Below are 25,745 nucleotides of genomic sequence, written 5' to 3' on the forward strand. Positions count from 1 at the left end.
ATCCTTGTGGATGTCACTGCCTCCTGTTTCTCCTCCAGGGTACAGACCACCAGTGCATGCTGCAAGACCTTCTCCAATGCTTCGCTGCCACTGGAGATTCCAGTGCTGGCTGGGCTAGCACCATCGGGTTCTTCCACACTGGTGCTCCATACCGAATGGCCAGTGTGCCTTCACAATCGGCACAGTTCCACCACATTGTGAAATTGGACATTGGTATGTGACCAGCACCCTTGTTACTGGTCCTCTCTTGTGGTATTATACAGGGGAGCAGTCACTGCGCATGTCCACAGCCATGCCACTTTCTCCGCTACTCACTGGTTACAAACTGGAGTATCCTTCAGCTGCCACTGACGGTGAAGTGCCCTTTCCCCAAGGGTGGAGGAGTTCTATAATCCTGTGCATAATACCTGGATATGTGTCACAGCACCAGGCCACGGGTGCACTACACTTCGAATATTCCACCATCATCATCTGCACAGGCTGGCCACCAGAGCCTTGCCGTGGTGTGCTACATGACTTGTGCACATGGCACAACATCCATTGCTATGTCTATTAGGGCTGTGCAGTAAGCACTCACTCTCATATTGTGTTCTTACTTATTGTCAGCAACTACTTGTATTAATATATGTATTATTTCTATGTTTGTGTCTATGTTCTCAACCAGGTGCAGCTTGTAATTAAGGGCTCTAGGGCAGAGCCACACCAAAATATTAAAAAAGTTTCTCATTAACGTATTACAGAATTTCAATATTCAGAACACATTTCTCATATTTAGCCACATGGATTTAATTAATGTCGATCGATGTTTTTGGAACTGTATATATGTAATATCAAGCAATGTTTTTCAAGCAGGTAGTTGCTAATCTTAAGGATGAGTCTTGAAATGCCACTTAGCTATGTGTAGCAGAGGTTTGGGGGCCTGGCTTCATTGGAGTACATCTCTTATGGGTATCCCAAAGGCTTTGATGTTTCAGCCTAAGGATATCCTACCAACCTGCACATAATTTTCACGTTCCACTCTTTACAGCAAAAGAGAATAAACAGAGTTGCTGAAACTTCACTATCAAGTCTGTATCTCTGTTATGCTTAATTTTGTCATTAATCATCATTTAGTATTAACATTTTGGTTGTGTTTTAGACAGTTTTTTTTGTTTCTACCATTGACTATGGTATCCACATTGGAACAAGTTTTCAGAGTCTCACCAGAGTATGCGAGACAAAGGTAACATAAGTATTACCACCTAGCAACTCTCACAAATGATTAGCAGAAAATGCACATGTAACATACCCTGTGTATGTGAAGTGTGTCCCGTTACTTTAGTTTCCTTGCTTTCGGACTGTGGGTAATGTTGCATTATCAGCACGTTTATTTTTGTGAGTGTATTATGCATGAGTTTAGTGAGTTATACACTCTTGCGAATTACAGCAGCATACCACAAGCTTGAAGGCAACAGAATGCAATTTATCAGGTAAATATATGATGAAAGTGCAGTAACTTGGTGCCTCCAGGCCAGGTGTAAACGTGGGTCAAGAATGAAAGCTGTGTAAATCCAGGCAAGGGTGTACATGCAATTTTAACAGAGCAGTGTACAGTTCTGCTGAGTGGTTGTGTGTGCATCACCACTTAAAATGCATATTCTTGTAATATACTACTATAAATATGACAGATACGATGTGTAAATTGCCATAGCTGTTGCTGGGGTTGCTCATGTCAGTCAGTCACAACATAAGATCTGTGACATCATGGAAACATCACTGTTTTGTCAGGTGAACTCATTAACACCACAATTTGAGCGCACAAAACACTAAAAATTTGTAGTTTAGAAATGAAAATACCAAAAACATTAAGCATGCAGTGAAGCTAACATTCACTGCATTAAAGATCTCTCCAAAATACATATTTTAGTATGATTTGTTGTGGTAAACTGTTGGGAAATGTGATATTTGGGAATAAATAGGCTACCTATAGATTTTATCATAGAGTTAGCTTTTGATGTTATTTATTAATTGATTATGAAAAGGAAAGAAGATACAGTATGTAAATGCTTGGCTAGAATGTGAAATTGACCCCAGATAAATGTCCCAGCCTTCCCCAGCTTGTTTTCTTGTATGTGGAAGAAGAATAAACTTTGGTTCAGTGTGGCTGTACTGTTGTATGTGTCTTACATTATGACAGGTCTTATCCCTATTTGTATTTAGAGGGTATATAACTGCTCACTTCGAGACTTCTGGCATTACTTCATTCTCCCATATGCCATGTATGATATTTGTTATTTTTGATGGTATTCTGACCAGCTTCCCTTGGCATGTCAGCTATGATATCATCCACTGCTATTCCGCCATTTTTCAGTTTCGTGATTTGCCTCTTGATCTCCAGTTCATCTGGTGAGTTCAACTTACAATTTTTCTTGGTCTCTTTGCTCCTTAGGAATCCTCAGCTGGTTCAGGATACTTCAGTAGTTCATTGAAGTATTTAGCCAACATCTCACAGTTTCTTTGTTGTTGAGTGCCACTTTTCCATCCTTTTTACTATAAAAATTTTGTGGTTGGTATCCTGTGAATCTGGTTTTACATGTCTTGTAGATGTCTCTCATGTTATAGGCTTGGAAATCCCCTTCTATTCTCTTTAGTTGACCCTTTTCATATTCTTTTGATTCTCCTGATGTCTTTTTGTCGTTTACTTTCTCACCTCTACATACATTGCCAGATTAAGTTATGTTTTTTTGCTATTCAAATTGTTGTATGCTGTTTTCCTGTTCTCAATTGCTTTATTGCATGTGTCATTCCACCATAGAGGTGTGGGTTTTATTATTATTATTATTAGTAGTATAAGTATTTTTTCTTTTAATTTACTGATTACCTTCTCTTTGAATTCTTCCCAGGTCATGACTGTCTCTTCCTCCCAATAACTTTTTATCTTTGATTTTTAAAATTTTGTCATATCTAAAATTGCTATCAGGGTGGTCTCCCTACTCATTCTTTTTGGTGTCAGCCTGATTTTGATTATGATGAGATAATGTTCAGATTCCACGTTTGCCGCTCTTCTGACTTGTACCTTTATGATTTCTCTACAGTTCTTGTGTGTAATTACTACGTGGTGGATTTGGTATTCTCCTTAAGATTTGACTGGTGACCTCCAAGTCTTAGTTTTCTTGATCTCATTCTGTAAGTGAGTTGCATTTATCATCATATTGTGTCAGTAACATAGCTCGAACAAGTCTCTGGTTATTCTTGTTAGTGAACCTATGTCCTGGATACTGTCCTATCATTCCTCTGAATCTCTTTTCTCTCGCTAATTGTTAGTTTGAATCGCCTAATACAGCTTTAACATCTCCTTTAGGGATTTTTCTTGTGGATTTCTCTAGTTCATCTCAATACTTATCAGCTTCTTCTTTGTCTCTCTTGTTATCTTGGTTTACTGGTGCATGTGCATTGATTATCAGGTAAGATTTATTAGCACATTTGAGCCTCATTGTCATCAGTCTGTTATTTATTGGTTTCACTTGCCTTACTAAGCAAAGAATCCCCTTGTTGGCTGCAGAGGCCATTCCCAGGAGCTGAGATCATTGCCTATTTTTCCGTCTGTCTTGCTCTGAACAGCCTGTAGTTACCAAAGTCTATAGTGTTGTTGTCTGTTATGTGGGTCTCTTGAATTTCCAACATCAGGATCTTTTGTTTGTCAAGCACCTTTTCTAATTCATATAGTTTCCTTGTTCTGATTACTGTACTGACATTCATAGTGTTCTTATGTATGTCTTCACTTTGGTAGAAAGTTTGCCAGTCGTCTCTGACTCCCTCTGTTTTCTTGGTAGGCGAAACTCCTTAGAATCCGATAGTCTGCTTGCGGTGCTGCTGTGGGCACTGGTGGATTGGTTACCACCTGGGGTATTGATAGCATTCAGAGTAGATGCTGAAAGGGTTTCTCTGAGAGGGTCTTGCATTCTCTCTACAATTGTGAAATAAAACTACTCTTCTGCCTTTGAGACCATTGATCAGGTTTCACCTGTAACATTAGGCAGGGGCCTTCACAGAGTGCCACCACCCACAGCCAGATGGACCCAGGTTGTTTAACAAGTATTCTCTCCCAGTCAGATTAATGAGGCACACTCTCATGATGAGTACATGCGGGAATAAATTTCTAGTACTTATGTTTTATGTTGCTGAAGATAATTTAATGAACGAAATTTTAATTCATTTAATTAATTGTTAAAGATCCATAAGTAACTGACACCAAATATTCAGATGATGCTGAATTTTATTTAATAGATGTAAAATATTCACTGTATCTTATTTCTTCTCACTGATATTAGTACTTCTCTTGCTGTTATTATGACATGTGCTCTTTTCTGGGTTACAGACAATTATTGGATTATTTCGGACCTTAGTCCAAGTTTTAGATATGTATTCCGTGTTCGTTCAAAGAATGTATATGGATGGAGTGAATACAGTGAAGTGAGTGAACCATTTGACTTGGCAGAGGCAGCAATGCTTGCAAATGAACCAGATACTGGACTTGTGCTTGGGATATCAATTCCTGTGGCTTTACTATGTATTACTGCTATTGTCATATTAATAACTGTATGTGGTAAGTCTTGACATCCATCTAATAATTTGCATTCAGTTTATGTATTTATTCTTGAGATTCACAGCATTGTGCAAATTTATGCAATTTAAGTCATTTTGGCAGCTTGTGTATCACATATTGTTAGCATAACTGTTTAGTGCAGATACTTATGATAAGTGTGTGCAGAGTGTAGCATATTTGTATTGTTGTTGATGATGATTTTGGAGAGAGAGAAGAGATGAGGTGAAACGTGTTGCCAGCACATACAGCACATATCCTACTACTCTTAAATAACCCTAAGAGGCCTCTGAGCTGGATGTCCAAATCCAGTGATAACGGTCAACAATATTACATATCATTATTTTATTTTGTTTTTATCTATTTTTTTCTGAATTCCATGGATCCATATTGTGATGAATAGTAACAAGACAGTTGAAGAGGTTTGAAATTCAATCCAAATTGTTGCTACAAAGTCTGGTGATCAGGAAATACATACCACAAACTCTTCTCTCCCTTTTATCACTAGAACTTGAATTTACTGCCTGTAGGCAGTGGATGACCACACTACCTCACATTAGCTATTTTGGCTCTCAAAACAGTAAAGACTAGAAAATTTTATTCTGATTTGACCAGTACCTGATGACAACTGATCTATTTTATTCTAAATAGTCATTTGTAAAATGTTAATTTTTAGTCTTGCGACGTCAAGTGAAGGAAAAGAAACATCTTCAAGCTGCAGCATATCCAAGCAATCGACGTCTTGATGTTGAGCTAGCAACCCTAAGAGAGCTACCTCGAAGAGGGAATTTTATTCAGAACAGTAATGCTCTGTATTCAGCAAATTACATTCCAACTGAAGAGGATCTTGCACTTTTGCCTCATATCAGAAGAGATCAAATTACTCTTACAAAGTTTTTGGGGAGTGGTGCATTTGGAGAAGTTTTTGAAGGGAATGCAAAAGACTTGGAAAACTCAGGAGGAATTATAACAAGAATTGCTATTAAGGTTTGTAAAGAAATATTTTTGTTTGAAATAAAATGAAATAATGGGTTTTTCCAAAAATATTTTTGTGATATTTCTATTTGAAGTTAGTTTGTACTTCAAATGTGTCTGCAGTTATTTTAATTTTGTTTTTAGAGGTGAAGAAGGTAAACCTTGTTTAATAATTTATGTATTCAACAGGAGACCACATCTTGTGTTACACATATATCATGATGAATGTAGTATCCTTCTTCACTGTGTATCTCAAATGCATTTGGTGAAGGTCTTTATCTGAACTGCATCATGTTTATGAATGGAAACAGTAAACTATGCTGCTACTATTCAACAATTTCTCAAGATGAGATGTCTCTTTTCTATTAATTTATCATTCTTTAACAGCCAGGACAAAAAAATCATAATTATACAGTGTGAATATGCAGAAAATTTATTGCAGTATGTACATAACCTAAAATAGTATCTCACATTTCTCATTTCTTGAATTAGTTATTTTTCCATACTTTTCGTAACAATTTAGTGCCACTTCCTTCCATTGTTACTCTTGGAAAATTTGGACCTTTCTTCCTCTTACTATAGCTAATTTTTTTGGCCTATGTATGCTGTTTTCCTATTATAGTACGATACTTAAAACACATAGTTTACATTTCTATGATTCTCCTTTTCACTTCCATTCTTTTCTGTTCGATGATATTCACTTTAGTCACTATACTGAAATGTTTTTGCATGAGTAATGTGGGAATGAGTAAGTTACTCCACCCAGTGCAACATGTTCTGTTATTTTGTGAAGACCATTACAAGTTGTGTACTGGAATATTACTTTGAATTTTTTGCTGTGATGATTTACTATCATTTCTGTTAAAATCTAACAACCTTAATGTTAATCTGCTCCAGACATTGCGGAAAGGAGCTAATGAAGAAGAGAAAGCAGAATTTTTGAAAGAAGCACAACTGATGAGCAATTTTAAGCATGATCATATTCTACAGCTCTTGGGCGTATGCTTAGACAATGATCCTAATTTTATCATCATGGAATTAATGGAATGTGGTGACCTGTTGAGCTACCTTAGGAACAGTCGATCCAATATTGTAAGTTGTGGACTGAAATGTTTTACTTTATGTCATAGTTGTAATGGCAAACATATTATTAAAATATTCTAAACCATTTTACAGATGATATCTATTGTAGATTCAGATTTATTTTTAATGTTGTGTGTGGTTTATGGTTAAATCCGTGGTACTAGTTTGTTTTCATGCACATTTGTTGAAGAGTGCAGTAATCTGATGTTTTCCATAACTGAGTTGATGATGTTTTGTTGTTTCAAAATTATATCAATAACTGAATAGCATGTACATTGTCCCATATTAAAAGTACTATAGGCTCCTTTGGGGTATCAGTTTCCATAGAATCACTACATTAGGGAGTTATACAGATTGTCCTTAAAAGTTTCTAACCTCTTAGGTTTAGGAATGAAGTGAAAGGTACAGAAAAAGCATTACATGCAATGATATATCCCATGATCTGGACTGGAGACTCACATCCAGTTGTGCAAGCCTTTTTTTGTTCAGAGAACACAAGCATATCATACTCTATGGGTATTTGAGTGCAACTGCTGCATACTGAGGGTAAAAATTTAATAATTTTGGATCGGCCTACTTCAACTTGTCCTACAGTGATTGCCTACTATCGTGCTGACCACAGAGAGGCTGCTTTCATTGTTGAGTAGCATAACAAACCACCAAGTGTGATGCATGTTTGCCATTGAATTCAACATGCGCCCTTCATTTCTATGCATTGAGCACAATTTCTGCAGCAGCCACTATATCAGGTAGATTTCAAAACTCAAGACACTGCTCCTCTTTCAGTAAACTCCACTAGTTATATTTTTGCAGGAAAATACCTAATAAAATGTTGAAATGTTCTCTGATGAATATTGAGTACCACTGCATCCCTGGCCTCCACATTCACATGTCACATCACTCACTGAAGTTTACAAGGATATAGTTTGTCAGCAACAATCCTCCAGTGATCCTTACTGATGCCTTGTGGATTCGCATACAAATGGTGTGGACATTTCTGAGGAACATATCCAGAGTCTTTTTGATTCCATTCCATGATGTTTGTAGGTTATGAATGTAATTTATAAGGTTTTAGACCTTACAGAATTGAAAAACTTGAAACGAGATCATGTACAGTTCTGTAATCCTCATAATTTTTTTATAATAATGTGTGTCTACTATAATGTTCATTTTAGTCTTTATGTTGAAATTTTCACAATTGTTAACATATACAAAGTTGTGGCGTCATCATCATGAAAGTTGGTTTGATTGGCATAGTACCATAATAAGCATAGTCCTGTTGCAAATGATATGCTCTTTCCTCTTGCTGACCCATGAACCAACTTCCAATTGTAGAAGCACCTACAGTTTACTGTGGAACTCTGCAATTGTGTAGCTTGATTTTTCTCAAACACAGTGTGTTCTCAGTGGTGAAATTCACATTAAACTGATTTATATCTCATCACATAAGTTCATTAAAAAATGTAAAAGAGAGAACAAACAAGTACTGACAATGATTTAAAAATGTCTCTATCAACTTACTGGTAATGATTAAAAAATGTCTCTGTCAACTTTAGATTGAGAGAGTCACAGCTAGACAAAACCAGTAGATATCAATAAGCAGGAGAGATCAAGTAACACAACTGTTAAATTAGGACACTGTTTCAGAGAAGTCAGTGAATATTTAAGTGATAAGGAAAGCAAAAATTTGGAAGTGTAATTCAGAGGCAGATGGAGAAAAGCAAGCAAGCAGAAGGAGAAATAAAAATTGTAATGGGGCAGGCACTAGAAGAAGCCGAAAATGAAAAGAATAATAAGTAAGAAAAGTACTAGGCAAACAAAGTCTAGCAAGAAGCATGGAGATGGAAAAGCAATGGAAATATGTCAGAAAAAAGGAAATGTCATGAAAAATTAGAATATATAATCTTTAGAGGCCAAGGATTTGTGACAACCAAGCATGTGTTGGCAATAAAGCTCATACTTACTCAGATTTTCACACCTTCTTCTAGACTACTGGCCATTAAAATTGCTACACCAAGAAGAAATGCAGATGATGAACAGGTATTCATTGGACAAATATATTATACCAGAACTGACATGTGATTAGATTTTCACCCAATTCAGGTGCATAGATTCTGAGAAATCAGTACCCAGAACAACCACCTCTGGCCGTAATAACGGCCTTGATATGCCTGGGCATTGAGTCAAACAGAGCTTGGATGTAGTGTACAGGTACAGCTGCCCATGCAGCTTCAACACGATACCACAGTTCATCAAGAGTAGTGACTGGCATATTGCGATGATCCAGTTGCTTGGCCACCATTGACCAGACATTTCCAATTGGTGAGAGATCTGGAGAATGTGCTGGCCAGGGCAGCAGTCGAACATTCTCTGTATCCAGAAAGGCCCGTACAGGACCTGCAACATATGGTCGTGCATTATCCTGCTGAAATGTAGGGTTTCACAGGGGTCGAATGAAGGGTAGAGCCACAAGTCGTAACACGTCTGAAATGTAACGTCCACTGTTCAAAGTGCTGTCAATGCGAACAAGATGTGACCGAGACGTGTAACCAATGGCACCCCATACCATCACTTCGGGTGATACGCCAGTATGGCGATGACGAATACCTGCTTACAATGTGCATTCACCATGATGTCGCCAATCACGGATGCGACCATCATGATGCTGTAAACAGAACCTGGATTCATCCAAAAAAATGACGTTTTGCCATTCGTGCACCCAGGTTCATCGTTGAGTACACCATCGCAGGCGCTCCTGTCTGTGATGCCGTGTCAAGGGTAACCGCAGCCATGGTCTCCAAGCTGATAGTCCATGCTGCTGCAAACATCATCAAACTGTTCATGCAGATGGTTGTTGTCTTGCAAAAGTCCCCATTTGTTGACTCAGGGATTGAAACATGGCTGCACGATCTGTTACAGCCATGCGAATAAGATGCCTGTCATCTCAACTGCTAGTGATATGAGGCTGTTGGGATCCAGCACAGCATTCCATATCACCCTCCTGAACCCACCAATTCCATATTCTGCTAACAGTCATTGGATTTCGACCAAAGCAAGCAGCAATGTCGCAATGCAGTAAACCCCAATCGCAATAGGCTACAATCTGACCTTTACCAAAGTTGTAAACATGATGGTACACATTTCTCCTCCTTACACGAGGCATCACAATGTTTCACTAGGCAACGCTGGTCAACTGCTGTTTTTGTATGAGAAATCGGTTGGAAACTTTGCTCATGTCAGCACGTTGTAGGTGTCGCCACCGGCGCCAACCTTGTGTGAATGCTCTGAAAAGCTAATCATTTGCATATCACAGCATCTTATTCCTGTTGGTTAAATTTTGTGTCTGTAGCACGTCATCTTCATGGTGTAGCAATTTTAATGGCCAGTAGTGTAGTAACTTTAGTTATACAACTATACCTTAATGTAAAACATTGCAAACCTCCTGGATTGCCTAAAAACTGTCTCTTTTCCTCTTTCTCATCACACCTCATTTGTTACTGCTGGTCAAGCTCCATCTGTACTAATATACCTCACATGCAAGGGATAGTAATAAATTTTTAATTATCATCTCGAGAAAAATCATGCTGCAACCATATAAATATGTCATGGTGTTAGGACTTCTCTATATCCTCACCTTTCAATGTGACACCTTTTTCCCAACTATGGACAATTTGGTGGGGACCTTCATTGTAGAAGTCTGCATTTTGGCTACTCAAGAAATGCTTCACCTAGAAGAGCACCTCATAGCCATTCTGGAAACACTTGCCATACCATGGTTTCTTCATCTGAGGAAGCAGGAATAAGACACAGGATACCATGTTACGAGAATATGGGGTATCAAGTCAACCTTGAAAGCCCAAAGAAGCAGTGTCTGTGATTGTATTCAGTGCCAAATGATCTTGGGTATTGTTACAGAGCAAAAATATCCACTTGCACAACTTCTTGTGATGCTTTCCATAACCTCATCAGAAAATTTTCATAATATGCTCATGTGATGATTGGCACAGTACTAGCTTGATTTGTTAGCACCATGCCATGATGGTCCCAAAAACACACAGCATTATCTTGCTTGATGATGATTGGGTTTCTACTTACGGGGATGTGCTTGTAAGTCTTGGAGTTGTTGTGATACACCCAGCACTTGTCTGTGTTGACCAGGCAGCTAAAGAAATCACCTGAGTTGGCCTGACATTTTCACTGCTGCCTCAGTTTGGTGCACTATTTGAATGGATGTGAGCAGCCACAGAATCCAGTGAGTGGGGAGAGTCTTTCTCATGTCTAAAATGTCATGCATGATATCATTTGAAATTGAACCATGACCAATTTTAACTTTTCCCACTATCACCTTGATTGTGATAGGCCTCTCTTCAACTACTGAGGCCTCTGCACCTCATAAAATTCCTGGTTTCTCACAGAGAGGTTGTCTGCTGCTTCCTCCTTCATCATTCAGATTTGTTTGACCTTGTCAGAAACATCTGTACCACATAGCTACTGTGTTCTACAATGGTGCATTGTTTCCCTACACATCCACCATCTCAACATTGATTGTTGCAGCATTGTTCCCATAAATGTGGAAAACAAATTACCATACGGGATTCTTCTTTATCATTGAGCTGTGCCATTTTGTTTTGTTCCTCTTGAGTCTTACTATGGTACAATGTCTCAGAGATTTCAGTGTGCACCAGCAGACAAACAATAATTTAAACATGTAACTTTATGTTTCTAAGGCTTTATGACTACTCCTCATATAATGTCATCACTTCCTAGTAATTAGCACTTCCTCACGTAACAGCTAGCTAATATCAAACTCATAAGTGTTTCCCTCATCAGCAAGTCAATCTAAATTTTATCAACAGCATCATATCAGACATTTACATCATGTCTTAGCAATTGATAAACCACACAACCCTCATGATTATTGTCAATGAAGGATCAGAAGTACTGCTCTGGAAACCAGAATGACTTTACCATATGCTTGTCATTTCAGTGAAATAACTACACATATAATTTCTGGAGTCCCAAGGCTACCCTCTCTTAGTATTCTGATAGTCACTGGTGACACCATCATTGAGATTCATGGTGAACTTAAACTGTTAAAGTTTCCTCTCACAGCTTGATTTTTTTTCAGTGTTAGTTCTCCCATATTTTTACTTCAAAAGTCATAGGATCATGCCTAATGCTGAACCACATCTTACTGTTGACCATCTTTATAATTATTTGCATGCTGAACTGATGTACAAGCAAGCTGGACAAGTACTAGCAGTACTCACACCCTGAGCATTCCCTATAAACTTAATTATGGATATAAATAGTAATAATAATAATAATTTCATGTGGCTCAGTGGCCTGATGCAAGTCTTTCAATTGGACACCGCTTTGGCAACTTGTGTATCCTTAACCTACCCCAGTTAACCAACCCAGGAAATGGGACATACAGTTTAACATGGAGTCCGAACCACGTATTGATTCTGGCAACTCCTCAGATCATTGAGAAGTGAAATCAAGGTTAAAATGAAGATTGAAAAATCTGTGGTCTGACCATGATTCAGTCCTGCCGCCTCTCAGTTTACAGGTGCACACTTTACAGCTGTACCACCAGAATTGACATGTATACAGATAGTTCATTTTTAGGTTTTGGTGGGTGAATTTGCAAGTATCAAAATAGGTGACATATATGGCCATATCTTTTGATTGCATTGGCTTAGAATCTTAAATTATTTACACTGTCAAGGAACCATAGACCTTAGTATTTGACACAAGTTTCAGTTTGGTACCTCTACCTATTCATGAGAAAAAGGGGTCTTAACAGATGAACAGACAGACAGATGTACAAAACAAAAAAAATGGCAAAAAAAGTATTTCTTATGTTATATAGTTACAGATTAACAGTTCTCAAATTTTTTTCCTTTACTTGTGCTGTGAAATCTTGCTTCTTGTCTAATTTAATAATTCTAGGTCAATGGAAAGTATCCTGTAGGTTTTGATGTATGAATTTGTGACAATTGAAGTATGTAACATATTTTGATTGCACTGACATAAATGCTTAAATTTTTCACATTGCCAAGGAACTGTAAACCTTAGTATGTGGCGTAAATTTCAATTTGATACATCTCCCTGTGCCTGAGAAAAGGAATCTTAACAGACATATAGACAGGCAGACAACATGATTCTATGTTGGTACCATTTTTTGAGATATGGAACCCTAAAATAAGTGTTATTCTCATTAGGAAACTCACCAACCATATCCACTGCCAAGGCTAGTTTTGTAGAATGGTGCCCTGAAAGTGGGCCTCAAGTAAAAACATTTTGCTGCTGCTCCATCCATTGTTTACAATATAATGCTTCTGTAGCAGTGTGTTGAATTCATGTGGCCCTTCCTTAATCTCTATCCTTGTTATGTGAGTCACACTCTTGTGGCCACCTTCACTGCACAGCATATTGCATAAAGCTACCTGTAAAGTTGGTGATGTATCACATGCACTGAAAACTAATTTCTGTTCATATTATTGTGGATTTTTGTATAGCTTTGTCAACTTCCAATTTAATTTTGCACATGTGATGCATAAATGGCTGTTCCCAAAAAGTGCTTACAAATATCTTTATTTTAGCATTCAAGCAATGCTCTTACATTGTTTGACCTGATTGCCATGTGTGTTGACGTGGCAAAGGGATGCAGATATTTAGAAGAGATGCATTTTGTTCATCGAGATCTTGCTTGCCGCAACTGCCTTGTATCATCTAATGATCCTCAAACAAGAATTGTAAAAATTGGTGATTTTGGTCTTGCAAGAGATATATACAAGAACGATTATTATCGGAAAGAGGGCGAAGGTCTGTTGCCTGTTCGGTAAGTATCAAAACACATACATGAAAGCTTTTAATCTTTTCAAGTGAACTTTTTATTATTATTTAATCTGACCAAGTAAAATATGAACTAAGTTATTAATATTATTTAAGTATTTGGTTGTATTGTTATGTTATGCCACTCATATTTTGTTTGACAATTTCAAACTACTTCCTGTCACCAAATAGGTGTTTGTGGATTCAGTGCTTTAGTAATAGGATGGTGAATATATGACTACAGAGAATATTTTCTTCATATTTGTGATAATTTCCACAATATTGTATGTTTTTAATGCCAGTAATTTTTTTTATTAGTATCGGATTGTAGAATTCATAGGAAAACTGTGATTAAACATGAAGTCACCTCTCCATGAATCACTTCACAAAAGTAAACATATGCAAATAATAATAATTTCTAAAATTTGCTGGTGACTTGTGCAAAACTGAATGAAGAACTAAAATAAGGTCTAGAACAGACAAATGGAGTATCAGTGGATACCATAAATATGCTTTATACAGATGCTTGGTCTATTTCTGTTGACACGTTAATGTCTTATGTGTGCAGTCATTTACCATCCATGTGGTATTTTCTGACAGTACATGCAAGAAGTTGTTATATTTGTTCCTCCATTTATCTTATTTTATCGTTGTACCTGGGTGTAAAAGTTATACATGGAGAAATTTAACATTTGTTTCATCCATACTGAAGGCAACAATGTAGAATAGTTGGGATTGTGACCTTCTTTCAGTTCCACCCATGCATGAGTGATTTGATTTTGCTTCAACTTTCCAAGCAAAAATCTGACACTTTTGTAGAAGTGAAGAGTAAGACTGTGTTTATTTTGCAGAACTTGTACAGGATGTTGAAGAACAGTGTACAAAGCTCAGTGCAGTTGTTCAGGCATTGGCCTCACATTCAGGAGGATGTGTGGCCATCCTGATTTAGTTTTTCCATGGTTCTCATAACTCATTTCAGGAAAATGGCTTGGTTCCTTCATGAAGTCCACAGCTGACCACCACTCCATCCTCTTAAAGCATAATTAAATATTTTGTGTGTACAGTTTTGAGCTATTTATTTGAATTGTATTATGATGACAAATCCAGTATCACTTTAAGAACGTGATCACAAATATTATAGTTTCTTTTTTCTTCTTTTTATCATATTTTATTTTATTTTTATTTATTCATTTATTTATTTTTTTTTGTAATCTACTGCCCTTACCTGTTGCATTTATTTTAAAGAATATGAGGGTTCCAACAATGTAGAGACATGATAAAGAAAGAATGCCAGATATCTTAAATAGAGTTTTATATGAGTCAAATGTGCCATCTTTGCACCTGTGTTGAGATCATTTTATATAGATTTTAACTAGATTACCAATTGTTCACACAAGAACATTCATATAATAGGGTTGGTTACTGCACTGAAACAAATCACACTATATCAGCATACAATTAGGATTTCTGATGTTAATTTTTCACAGCCCTACAAATATCACTTTTTAGAATCAAAATACGGACACTGTATGCAGGTGTATGTTACCATTTCTTAAAAGGAACAAAATAAAAATATTTTTGTACTAACAGTGTCCATTACGTTTCAGAATTTCCATTGTGCTCTTCTCATGCAAACATAAAGTAATCAACGACCATTTACTGCTTGACGTGATGTATATAAGAGCATCTTCTTAAATTATAAATTTCAGGTGGATGGCACCAGAGTCCTTAGTGGATGGTGTGTTCACGACTCAGTCTGATGTCTGGTCTTTTGGTGTACTGACATGGGAAATAATGACTTTTGGTCAACAGCCATATCCAGCAAGAACAAACCTGGAAGTGCTACATTATGTGAGAAATGGTGGACGACTTGGAAGACCTAACAGCTGTCCTGATGAATTGTGAGTTGTTATGTAGTATTATTTTTTCACAAAAGAGTCATTTCGTGTGTGGTCTCTATGGCACACAAACAACACAGGAGTGCATGAACTAGCAAGATGTCTCTTCTGCTGTCACTTCTTTATCCCACTGGGTTTGTCAATGGTATGTTTGCATATGACACATCAGTAGTGTGTTGGGGATTGCTTTGTGTTAATTGTGAAACTAAGGTGCTTCCTATGTCTAGCATGCATTTATTACCTCTCACGGCACTATTGCTTCATCTCTGGTATAGGACCATGATGCCATATTCATCCCCCCGTCCCAAAGAGGGATACATACAGATGGAGACACCTGGATTTGTGCCATATATTACAAAGGTGTAAAAAATGGCTAAAGGCATCCCACTCAGTTGTGAGAAAAATCTTCCCAGATTTGGATGTCTCTTCCTCCATTCCAACATTCAGCAGAGGGAGCATCAATTATTATACATTAGTTGCAGGCATCAACAGCACAGAGCCTTCTGCAGTAGCCAGCAGTGATGCAAAGTTCAGAAGATTGACTCTAGTATCCAGAAAGAGTCCAGGTCTGTGGGAATCCTGTGATCCAGATTGAGAGTGGTGGTTTATTAACACTGGTAGAGGCTTGAAGATGCAGAGTGATGGTAATGGTGATGAATGTACAACCAATATGTTTGCCATCTTGCAGTGGTCAGTGGCCAGTGGTGGTGGTTACAAAAATAGTATCATGAGGCAAAGTCAATTCAGGTGATGGCACAGTTGGCCATCCTCAGTAGAGAGCTGTTCAAGTTCCCATGGTTGCAGGCAACCATGCTGGTTCATGCCCAAATGTGCAACCACAGGGTATGTCAATGGGGGTGATCGATATGTGGTTGAGTTTGCAGAAGTCCTGAGGTAACTAGCTACAGTAGGTAGTGTATGTTGCAGTTAGGTCACCTATGGAGCACATCTGTAAAACTGCCAGCATAACACTACATGCACTCATAAAAGAGCAGCAGGCTCTGTTGGTGACCTTTTGTATGCATTTAGCACATGCACCTTGAAAGTCCACTCCATCTTCTGAACTTCACCAATACACATTGATTAGAAAGGGCTATCATCATGTGGTCTATGCAGTTTTGTGTTCAAATGTCAGTGAACTTATGTGACATAAACTGTAGCACATTGCTGGTCAGGCCAGTTTCAGGGCTTTTGCTGTGTTGGGGCCAATCCAGATGAAGAAAAGAAACTTTGATAATGTGTTGACCACAACAGAACACAATGCCATGTAAAAAGGCTATACACAATCAAGCTCCATGTACTTCAGTGATTGGCTGGTTGTGATCTGAAAATGGACCACTTTCTGGAAGCCAAAATAGAGATGGGAGCCCATGAGGAGGTGAGGAAGGGCTCACCATTAACATTACGGAAGGCTGGCATGAAATGGATCCCACAGTTGTGTATACTTGAGGACTATACATAGCAATTCAATCTTTGAGCCATATTCTGTCAGATGTGTTCTGGTACTGAAAAGGGTCAATATTTTATTTTGATCAGTAACAAAGTGGAATTTCACGCTCATGTTTCCTATCATTAGAACCTCCTTTACGGTTGGTGAAAAACTGATCTGCACACTATGGGCCATTGGTGCATGCGCAATTACGTGCTCCAAACTTCCTGCATCATGATGCAAGAGCACAGCTGCGACATTATATATTGATGATCATTTACTCACTCTCATTCACTCATCCATTGTCTTCTGTGAATCCCATCATGAACTGCAGCCTTTAGTGGCATAGAACAAGTGAAATAATACATTAATACGAAGATGTAGTCATTGCAGGAAACTTGTATGGAGTGTGTTAACAGCAAATTGTGACTAGTGCTAATCTACATACATTGGTAATCATGATAAGTACTTTCAGGTTACTCTATATAGGGAGAAAAACAGTTTCAGTACTTTGAAGAAAAAAGCCACTGCACCCCTTTGACAATACTCAGATTCTGTATTTACCTAATCCTTCAACTGAAGCAATTAACTAACTTTGTGGAGAACACTATCAGCTGTCAATATACAGGCCAAGTCAAAATCTGTTCTATATAAGCATTAGAGTTATGTGTAAGCATTAGAGTTATGTGAAATTTACACCTCAGAGTCTAAGTATCCTGATACATCAAAGTAGGACTAATAAGGTACTCTTTGACATTGTTTTTGAATATCTGATGATTTTCAGTTTCCTGCATGATGTCTACCAGCAACATGTTGTATTCTTGCACAAAGATACAAAACATCATTCTAAACACTAGACAGGGATACATAACCTATATAGAAATTATTTTTACTTCTAGTATTGTGTTTTTGAATAGCATAGTTTATACTAAATCCACTCTTGTTGTCTGCCACAAATAGCATTAGGGAGTAAATATATTGACATGTAAGTGTGAGAATCCCCAGATCCTTATGCAAAATATTGGGCTGTCAACTATACACAATATTCTCATTGTATGCTTCTCTAGAATAAATAGTTTTTCAGTCTTAGCTGCCTTGTTAGCAAAGTATGCTAGCAAGTGCCTCTAATGGTTAATATAATGAAAGAGAATTCTAAATGCAAAGCAGGTAGGACCAAGTTTTGTTAGTTACTCATGCACATACTGGTGCCACCTCAGTTAAATACCCATTTGGTTGGCTAACAACATCCAGTATGCTCCTTGATCTCAACCTGTGTTAGCTGTATGTCATTTTTATTTGTTTGGAATTGCATAATGTCAGTATTTGTAATATTAAGGGTTAAACTGTTTGTTATTAACCAGTTGTAAATTATTCTCCTGGCTCTGCATATTATGGATACGTTTGGATTTCTATCTGTATACTTGTCCCAGTGGCAAATACTACAGTTTTTGAACAGTCCTTCATTATCCAATATCCAATATCCAAATTTATGTAGGTCAAGAACAAAAGTAGACCAAGCACTAAACTTTGTGTCTGTCAGCTCTGTTTCAGTTTTTCTTTTTTCTACAACAAAGAAGTAGAGTCTTTATTACATCTTATTCAGTCTTTTTTCCTTCTGTTGCCCAGAACCAGGAATCTGACACTGTTATTGTATTATTAGTGTATCACCCAAAGTTAGTTACAGAACATGTTTTTTTGAGTAATGTAAGTTTTTTGCCACAAATATTATTTAATTTTTAATCAGTTATATCTCAGGTGCATTCCTCTCTGAAGGCAATGCTTTATTCCATCAGTATAGGAAATTAATTTGTTTGATTATACCAGTCCCAAGGCTACTGACAGCTCTAAAGATTTCTAATTTAGTCACAGTGAGACACATTTATTTACTAATTCACATTTACTTAAATTAAGTTAATGGAATCAATGGGGAAGAAATTATGGGAAAGCAAGGACATAAACTGATGTCAGTAAAACACATTCAGAAGTGTGAACTCTACAATGCAATAGGCATGTTGTGTGAAATATAAAATTGTGCCAGGCCATGATACAAATCTACAGCGTCGCCTTATAAAGATCTGTCTCGGTTACCACCTAAGCCACCATATTTGCCTCCAGCATGTGAAGTTGTGCTTAGAAGGCCTAACTGGTTAAGGAGACTGTTCATTATAAGTAGGAGATCCAGGTTCAAATCTGAGTCATGATGTGTATTGTAAACATTTCTCTTGATATGACTTCTCTTGTTCTTCTCAATGAAAATGACTCAAGGTATACATGAACAAAAAGTAGACTGTTAATCTCTTTGAATTTGAGGCACTTAGAAGAATTTTGAGCCTAGAAAACCAGTTATTTATGCCATTATTTAAAGTGTTTCTGGCACACACATTTTTGATATATCGTAAAGGGTAATACATACCAGTATTAAAAAAGACCAGGCTCCAAGGTTTATTTTTCATATTTACTTTAGTTCTTTGATAGATTACAAATTTTAAAATAATCAGTATATCCATGAGTATAATAATCCTTACAAAACCGAGCAAGGTGGCACAGTGGTTAGCCCACTGGACTCACATTCTGGAGGACAACTGTTCAATCCCACATCCAGCCATCCTGATTTAGGTTTTCTGTGATTTCCCTAAGTCACTTCAGGCAAGTGCCAGGATGGTTCCTTAGAAAGGGCATGGCCGACTTCCTCTCCCATCCTTCCCTAATCCGATGAGACTAATGACCTCGCTGTTTAGTCTCTTTCTCCCATATCAACCCAAATCGTTACAAAAAAGTACAAACTGAGTTATTGAAAAATTATGAATAGAATTCACTTTTGTATGGAAAAGTCTCAAGTATTCTCGAATGCAGAGAGGAATGTTGCAATCAAGGTGATACTAGTTTGTTTATTTCAGGCTTGTTTTGCCAGTAAATTGTCTCCTCCTCTCCAAACAAATCTTAGAAATGTGTGTTGGATTCTGATTTCTCATGAGATTTCTCTGTAAAAAAGGATGAGATTAAAACAAATGAAGCAAAGCTAAATTGTAAATTCAGCAGCAGTGTGTATCATATTAGTGACGAAAAGTTGTAGCAGACTGCAGTTTACCTGGACATGAATCTTTCAGACTATTTCCACTCAGATATTTCTCCCTCTGATCCAGAATCATTAAATTCTTCCTCTTGAGCTTCCAAAATGCCTTGCTCACTCAGAAAACATGACATATTTGTAGCAAAAGTACAGAAAACTGCAAAATCTGAGTACACACACTAAATTACAATAATGCAATTACACATTGGTTCAGCCATTCACAACAGCAGCTGTTACATTTCCAATTGTTTCTTTTGAAATAATTCTAGAAATTGACAACAGTAGGCTGTTATAACGTCAAGTTGAACACATATATTTCAAAACGACACAACACATGTAAGTCACTGAGCTAGTTGACAAAGCAAGACATGTGAACACAGTCACATTCTAATGAGCACTGACTCCAAGTCTAGTGGCCGCTGGCTGGCTGGCCACTTAGGTGGCGCGGCTACTGCATGGCTGGCAGACAGTGCCGCATGTAGTGGATGCGCATAATTGCGTGACAGCGCTTTGAATGATCGGTGAGTCACAACGCTTTTCGACCCTTTGAAATTTTTGCACTGCTCTTGATGGAGGTGGCCTGTAGATTGCTAACGTCCATAGGTGTTGTTTCACTGGCTGTAAAGTCTCGAGGAGGAGGCTTCCCATACGGACGGAAGTGTCCCCGATGATAACGGGTCGAGATGACAGGAGATGTAAGGGTCGAATATGCTGAGCCCCCGTGCACCAATCTGCCCGTTGCGGTAAGTCCCGTTGACATAACAGGAGACATGGGTGACGGGTCGGCGTCCGTAGGAGAAGGAGGCGAGTAGAGTTGCTCCGACAGATGATGGTCATCCAGTTCCTGCATGGGCACGTTTCCTGGTGGCATCCGTTCTTGTACTGGCACAGAGATGACAGTGAGAGGGCTGCGTTGTGAGTAATGAGAGATGCCAAGATCCCGCTGAGCATCAGGTAGAGCCAAAGCTGGTGTAGCGGCATTCGGAACAGGCGTTGCCAGCACACGAGGCCGGAGCTGGTCTGAATGATGCACTGCAACACCCGTGTCCATCTGGATTTCATACAGGTGTCGGCCACGGTGTTGTAAGATGCGGCCCAGACTCCATTTTGGCCGCCTGCCATATCCCCGTACCCATACAAGGTCGGCGGTGGTGAACCAGCCAAGCGAAGTCACCCGCGGCCATGAGGTAGAAGGCCGCAGAAGATGAAGTAGTGTGCGGGGCTTTCGGCCATGTAATAGCTCAGCCGGGCTGTGGTCCCCCATGGGGGTGAAACAGTAAGAAGCCAGAAATTGAAGAAGTGCATCATCAGCAGCAGAAGAAGTCCGGAGTTTCTCCATCTGAGCCTCAAATGTGCAAACCAGTTGTTCAGCCTCACCATTTGATTGTGGATGGAACGGAGAGGCCGTGACATGCATGATGCTGTGACGAGCACAAAAATCTGCAAATTGCAGACCATTATCAGTAACAAGAGTAGAGGAAAGGCCTTCCAAAGAAAAAATGCGGGCGAGAGCATTTGTGGTTGCCGCAGTGGTAGGCGACGTGCAACGGACAATGAAAGGAAAGTTAGAGTAGGCGTCAATTACGAGTAGCCAATAAGTACCTAAAAAAGGTCCCGCCAAGTCAGCATGAATGTGCTGCCAGGGTGTCTCAGGCGAAGGCCACGGTGACAAAGATGACTTCGGGGCGGTTGCCTGTAACGCACAAGGGCCGCAGGCAGCAACCATGTGTGCTATTTCAGAGTCGATGCTAGGCCAGTACACATGACGGCGCACCAGAGATTTTGTGCAAGAGACACCCCAGTGCCTGTGGTGAAGGCGGTGCAAGACCGAAGCACGCAAAGACGCAGATACCACAACACGAAGTGAAGCATTGTCGGTGGTAAGGTGGATAACACCATCCCTAGCCATGAGGCAGTAGCGCAAAGCGTAGTGCTTCCGCAACGGATGAGAAGTCTTAGCGGACGGGCGATCTGGCCAACCCTTCTGAATACAGCATAAAACCCGGGAGAGGGTAGGGTCAGAAACCGTATCACCCGCCAGCCGGTCCCCGGTGATGGGGAATCCGTCCACAATCCGCTGCTAGGCAACATCCAGGTGGAAACAAAAAAGTTCATCCCTATCGAATGCCAGATCAGGACCCATGGGAAGGCGAGACAGTGCATCAGTATTTGCATGTTGAGCCGTCGGACGGAAATGAACCTCGTAATTGAAATGAGAGAAGTAAAGATCCCAACACTGGAGGTGGTGTGCAGCCTTGTTGGGAAGTGACGTTGATGGATGAAACAAGGAAACAAGGGGTTTGTGATCTGTAACAAGATGAAATTTGGATCCATAGAGAAAAACACCAAACTTATGAAGAGCATAAATAATGGCCAAAGCTTCTTTTTCAATTTGAGAATACTTTTGTTGGGCATCCGTGAGCGTTTTGGAGGCATAAGCAATGGGTTGTTCAGAACCGTCAGAAAAACGGTGCGCAAGAACTGCACCAACCCCGTATTGAGAGGCATCTGTGGTAAGAACAAAATGTTGGCCAGGTCGATAAGTAGCCAGGCACGGGGCCTGTTTCAGCATAGTCTTCAATTTCTGGAAAGCTGCTTCGCATGATGCGGACCAGTGAAAAGGCACGTTTTTATGCAACAGGCGATGCAATGGCTGAGCCACAGAAGCAGCAGGAGGTAAAAACTTGTGATAGTATGCTATTTTCCCCAAGAAGGCCTGCAGTTCCTTAACAGATGTAGGGCAAGGAAGGGCATCGATTGCAGCGACAGTTTGCTGAAGTGGACGAATACCATCCCGAGAGAGTTGAAACCCCAAATATGTGATAGATGCCTGAAAAAATTGTGATTTCTGAAGATTACACTTAAGACCGGCAGTCTGTAAGACATGAAAAAGTGTGCAGAGGTTCTGAATATGTTCTTCAGTGGTGGAGCCAGTGACAACAATGTCTTCCATGTAATTTATACACCCAGGGACAGGGAGCAATAATTGTTCCAAGAATCGCTGAAAGAGAGCAGGTGTGCTGACAACCCCGAATGGCAAGCGTTGGTATTGATAGAGGCCGAAAGGCATGTTAATGACCAGAAACTGCTGGGAAGCGTCTTTAGAAACTGCTGGGAAGCGTCTTTGTCCTTTGCTGAAATGTGCTCACTTCTGTCTGTATATTTTCATAAGCAAATGCATGTGGTAGCCTCTCATGTTGCCTTTTATCATTGTCAAAAACAACAGAATCAATCCTATTGCGCTTGGGCTGCTGAGCTTCACGGCCTCAGTTGAAAGTATCAATTTATTACTGACATTCATAAAGAATCCTACGCAGATTCCATGGTACGGGATGCTATTATCCAGTCGGCGCCCGACAAAGAAGTGAGGCAATGTGCCCTTCAGTTGGCAAATCTGACTCTAGATGAAGTCATCTCCATCGCGCAGTCTTTTGAAATTTCTCGCGCTGCTGGAGCACAAATAGAGACATGGGGTGACGTTGGGGACATACAACCTCTGTGCACTGTTGACAATGGGTGCGGCATGTCCCTGCCAGCCGACATGGCCGCAGTACGCTCCCACATGGAGCCTCGGCCTAACCGTAAACAACCCTCTCAGAAACTGCAGCAAAACCCCCAGCAACTTCCTTCACGTCCGCGGCATTTTACGAAACATTCACGCGAGGATTGTCCCCAACATTGGGCTGTGTGTCACAATTGCAAAAAGAAGGGTCATGTGCCTTCCGTTTGCAAATCCAACCACTTACATGATGTTCATGACCGTGACGCTGATTCTGCTTCTGTGTTGTCTGTCAATTGCACTTCTGCCCTTTCAGGGAAGTTATTCCTCACTGTCCAAATCCTTGGTCGAGATGTTCGCATGCAAGTGGATACCGGTTCTGCTGCCACAATAATTAATTCTTAGACGTATCTTCAGTTGGTTTCTCCACTCTGTCACCTGTCACTTGGCAATTAGGGACGTACAATAAACAGAAGATTTCTCACTTGGGACAGTTTAATGCTGAGGTATTTTACAAATCCATCGTTTGCACTGTTCCCATATTTGTGGTCGACCAGAGCAATGCAGAAAATCTTTTTGGTTTCGATGTCTTTCACGTTTTTCGGTTCTCCATAGACGACTCTGTCAATATCATCTCTGATGCTATTCCTTATGCTCAACTGGATTCCTTGTCGACGACATTTTCGTCCCTTTTTTCTCCTGGGTTATGCCGTGCAAACGACTTTGAAGCTCATATCGTGCTCAAACCCACTGCTCGGCCTAAGTTTTTTCGGGCTCGGCCCATTCCTGTGGCCCTTTGTGATTGGGTAAAACGGGAGTTGGATCGTCTCACTACTTCAGGGGTCTTGCTTCCTGTCACTTCCAGTGAGTGGTTCTCTCCTGTCATTGCCGTTGCTAAGCCAAATGATGATATTCGTCTCTGTGGCAATTTCAAAGCCACTGTAAATGCTCAATGCCTCATTGACACTTACCCTATGTCCCGTCCTCAAGAACTGTTCACTGAACTTGCTGGAGGTCAGTATTTTTCTAAAATTGACCTGTCGGAAGCTTATCATGAACTTCCTCTCGACGCTGCTTCCCGGCAGTTTCTGGTCCTTAACATGCCTTTCGGCCTCTATCAATACCAACGCTTGCCATTCGGGGTTGCTAGTGCCCCTGCTCTCTTTCAGCGATTCTTGGAACAATTATTGCTCCCTGTCACTGGGTGTATCAATTACATGGACGACATTGTTGTCACTGGCTCCACCACTGAAGAACATCTTCAAAATCTCTGCACACTTTTTCATGTCTTACAGACTGCCAGTCTTAAGTGCAATCTTCAGAAATCACAAATTTTTCAGGCATCCATCGCGTACTTGGGGTTTCAACTCTCTCGGGATGGTATTCGTCCGCTTCAGCAGACTGTCGTTGCAACCGATGCCCTTCCTCGCCCTACATCTGTTAAGGAACTGCAGGCCTTCTTGGGGAAAATAGCATACTGTCACAAGTTTTTACCGTCTGTGGCTTCGGTGGCTCAGCTGTTGCATCGCCTGTTGCATAAAAACGTGCCTTTTCACTGGTCCGCGTCATGCGAAGCGGCTTTCCAGAAATTGAAGACTATGCTGAAACAGGCCCCGTGCCTGGCTACTTATCAACCTGGCCAACATCTTGTTCTTGCCACAGACGCCTCTCAATATGGAGTTGGTGCAGTTCTTGCGCACCGTTTTTCTGACGGTTCTGAACAACCCATTGCTTATGCCTCCAAAACGCTACGGATGCCCAACAAAAGTATTCTCAAATTGAGAAAGAAGCTTTGGCCATTATTTATGCTCTTCATAAGTTTGGTGTTTTTCTCTATGACTCAAAATTTCATCTTGTTACAGATCACAAACCACTTGTTTCCTTGTTTCATCCATCACCGTCACTTCCCGACAAGGCTGCACACCGCCTCCAGCGTTGGGCTCTTTACTTGTCTCGTTTCAATTATGAGATTCATTTCCGGCCAACGGCTCTACATGCAAATGCTGATGGTCTGTCTCGCCTTCCCATGGGCAGTCGATAGGGACGAACTTTTGTGTTTCCATCTGGATGTTGCCGAGCAGCGGGTTGTGGACGGGTTCCCCATCACTGAGGACAGGCTGGCGGCTGCTATGGGTTCTGACCCTACCCTCTCCCGGGTTTTACGCTGTATTCAGAAGGGTTGGCCAGATCGCCTATCCTCTAAGACTTCTCATCCGTTGCGGAACTACTACGCTTTGCGCTACCGCCTCACGGCTAGGGTTGGTGTTATCCTCCTCTCCACTGACAATGCTTCGCCGCGTGTTGTGGCACCTGCGTCTTTGCGTGCTTCGGTCTTGCGCCTCCTTCACCAAGGGCACTGGGGTGTCTCT

The 25,745-nt window shown here is 40.0% G+C and overlaps 1 protein-coding gene across 1 annotated transcript in view; it reads left to right on the forward strand.

Moving 5' to 3' along the window:
- Nucleotides 1–25,745, forward strand: part of LOC126470562 (proto-oncogene tyrosine-protein kinase ROS) — a 564,149-nt gene that overhangs the window by 499,107 nt on the left and 39,297 nt on the right. Inside the window, exons 31-35 of the mRNA XM_050098499.1 lie at nucleotides 4,358–4,585; nucleotides 5,259–5,569; nucleotides 6,455–6,649; nucleotides 13,249–13,487; nucleotides 15,190–15,381. Coding sequence (XP_049954456.1) covers nucleotides 4,358–4,585; nucleotides 5,259–5,569; nucleotides 6,455–6,649; nucleotides 13,249–13,487; nucleotides 15,190–15,381 — 1,165 coding nt within the window. The remainder of the gene's footprint in view (nucleotides 1–4,357; nucleotides 4,586–5,258; nucleotides 5,570–6,454; nucleotides 6,650–13,248; nucleotides 13,488–15,189; nucleotides 15,382–25,745) is intronic.

This window comes from Schistocerca serialis, chromosome 3 (genome assembly GCF_023864345.2).
Source record: "Schistocerca serialis cubense isolate TAMUIC-IGC-003099 chromosome 3, iqSchSeri2.2, whole genome shotgun sequence".
In the NCBI taxonomy this organism is placed as follows: domain Eukaryota; kingdom Metazoa; phylum Arthropoda; class Insecta; order Orthoptera; family Acrididae; genus Schistocerca; species Schistocerca serialis.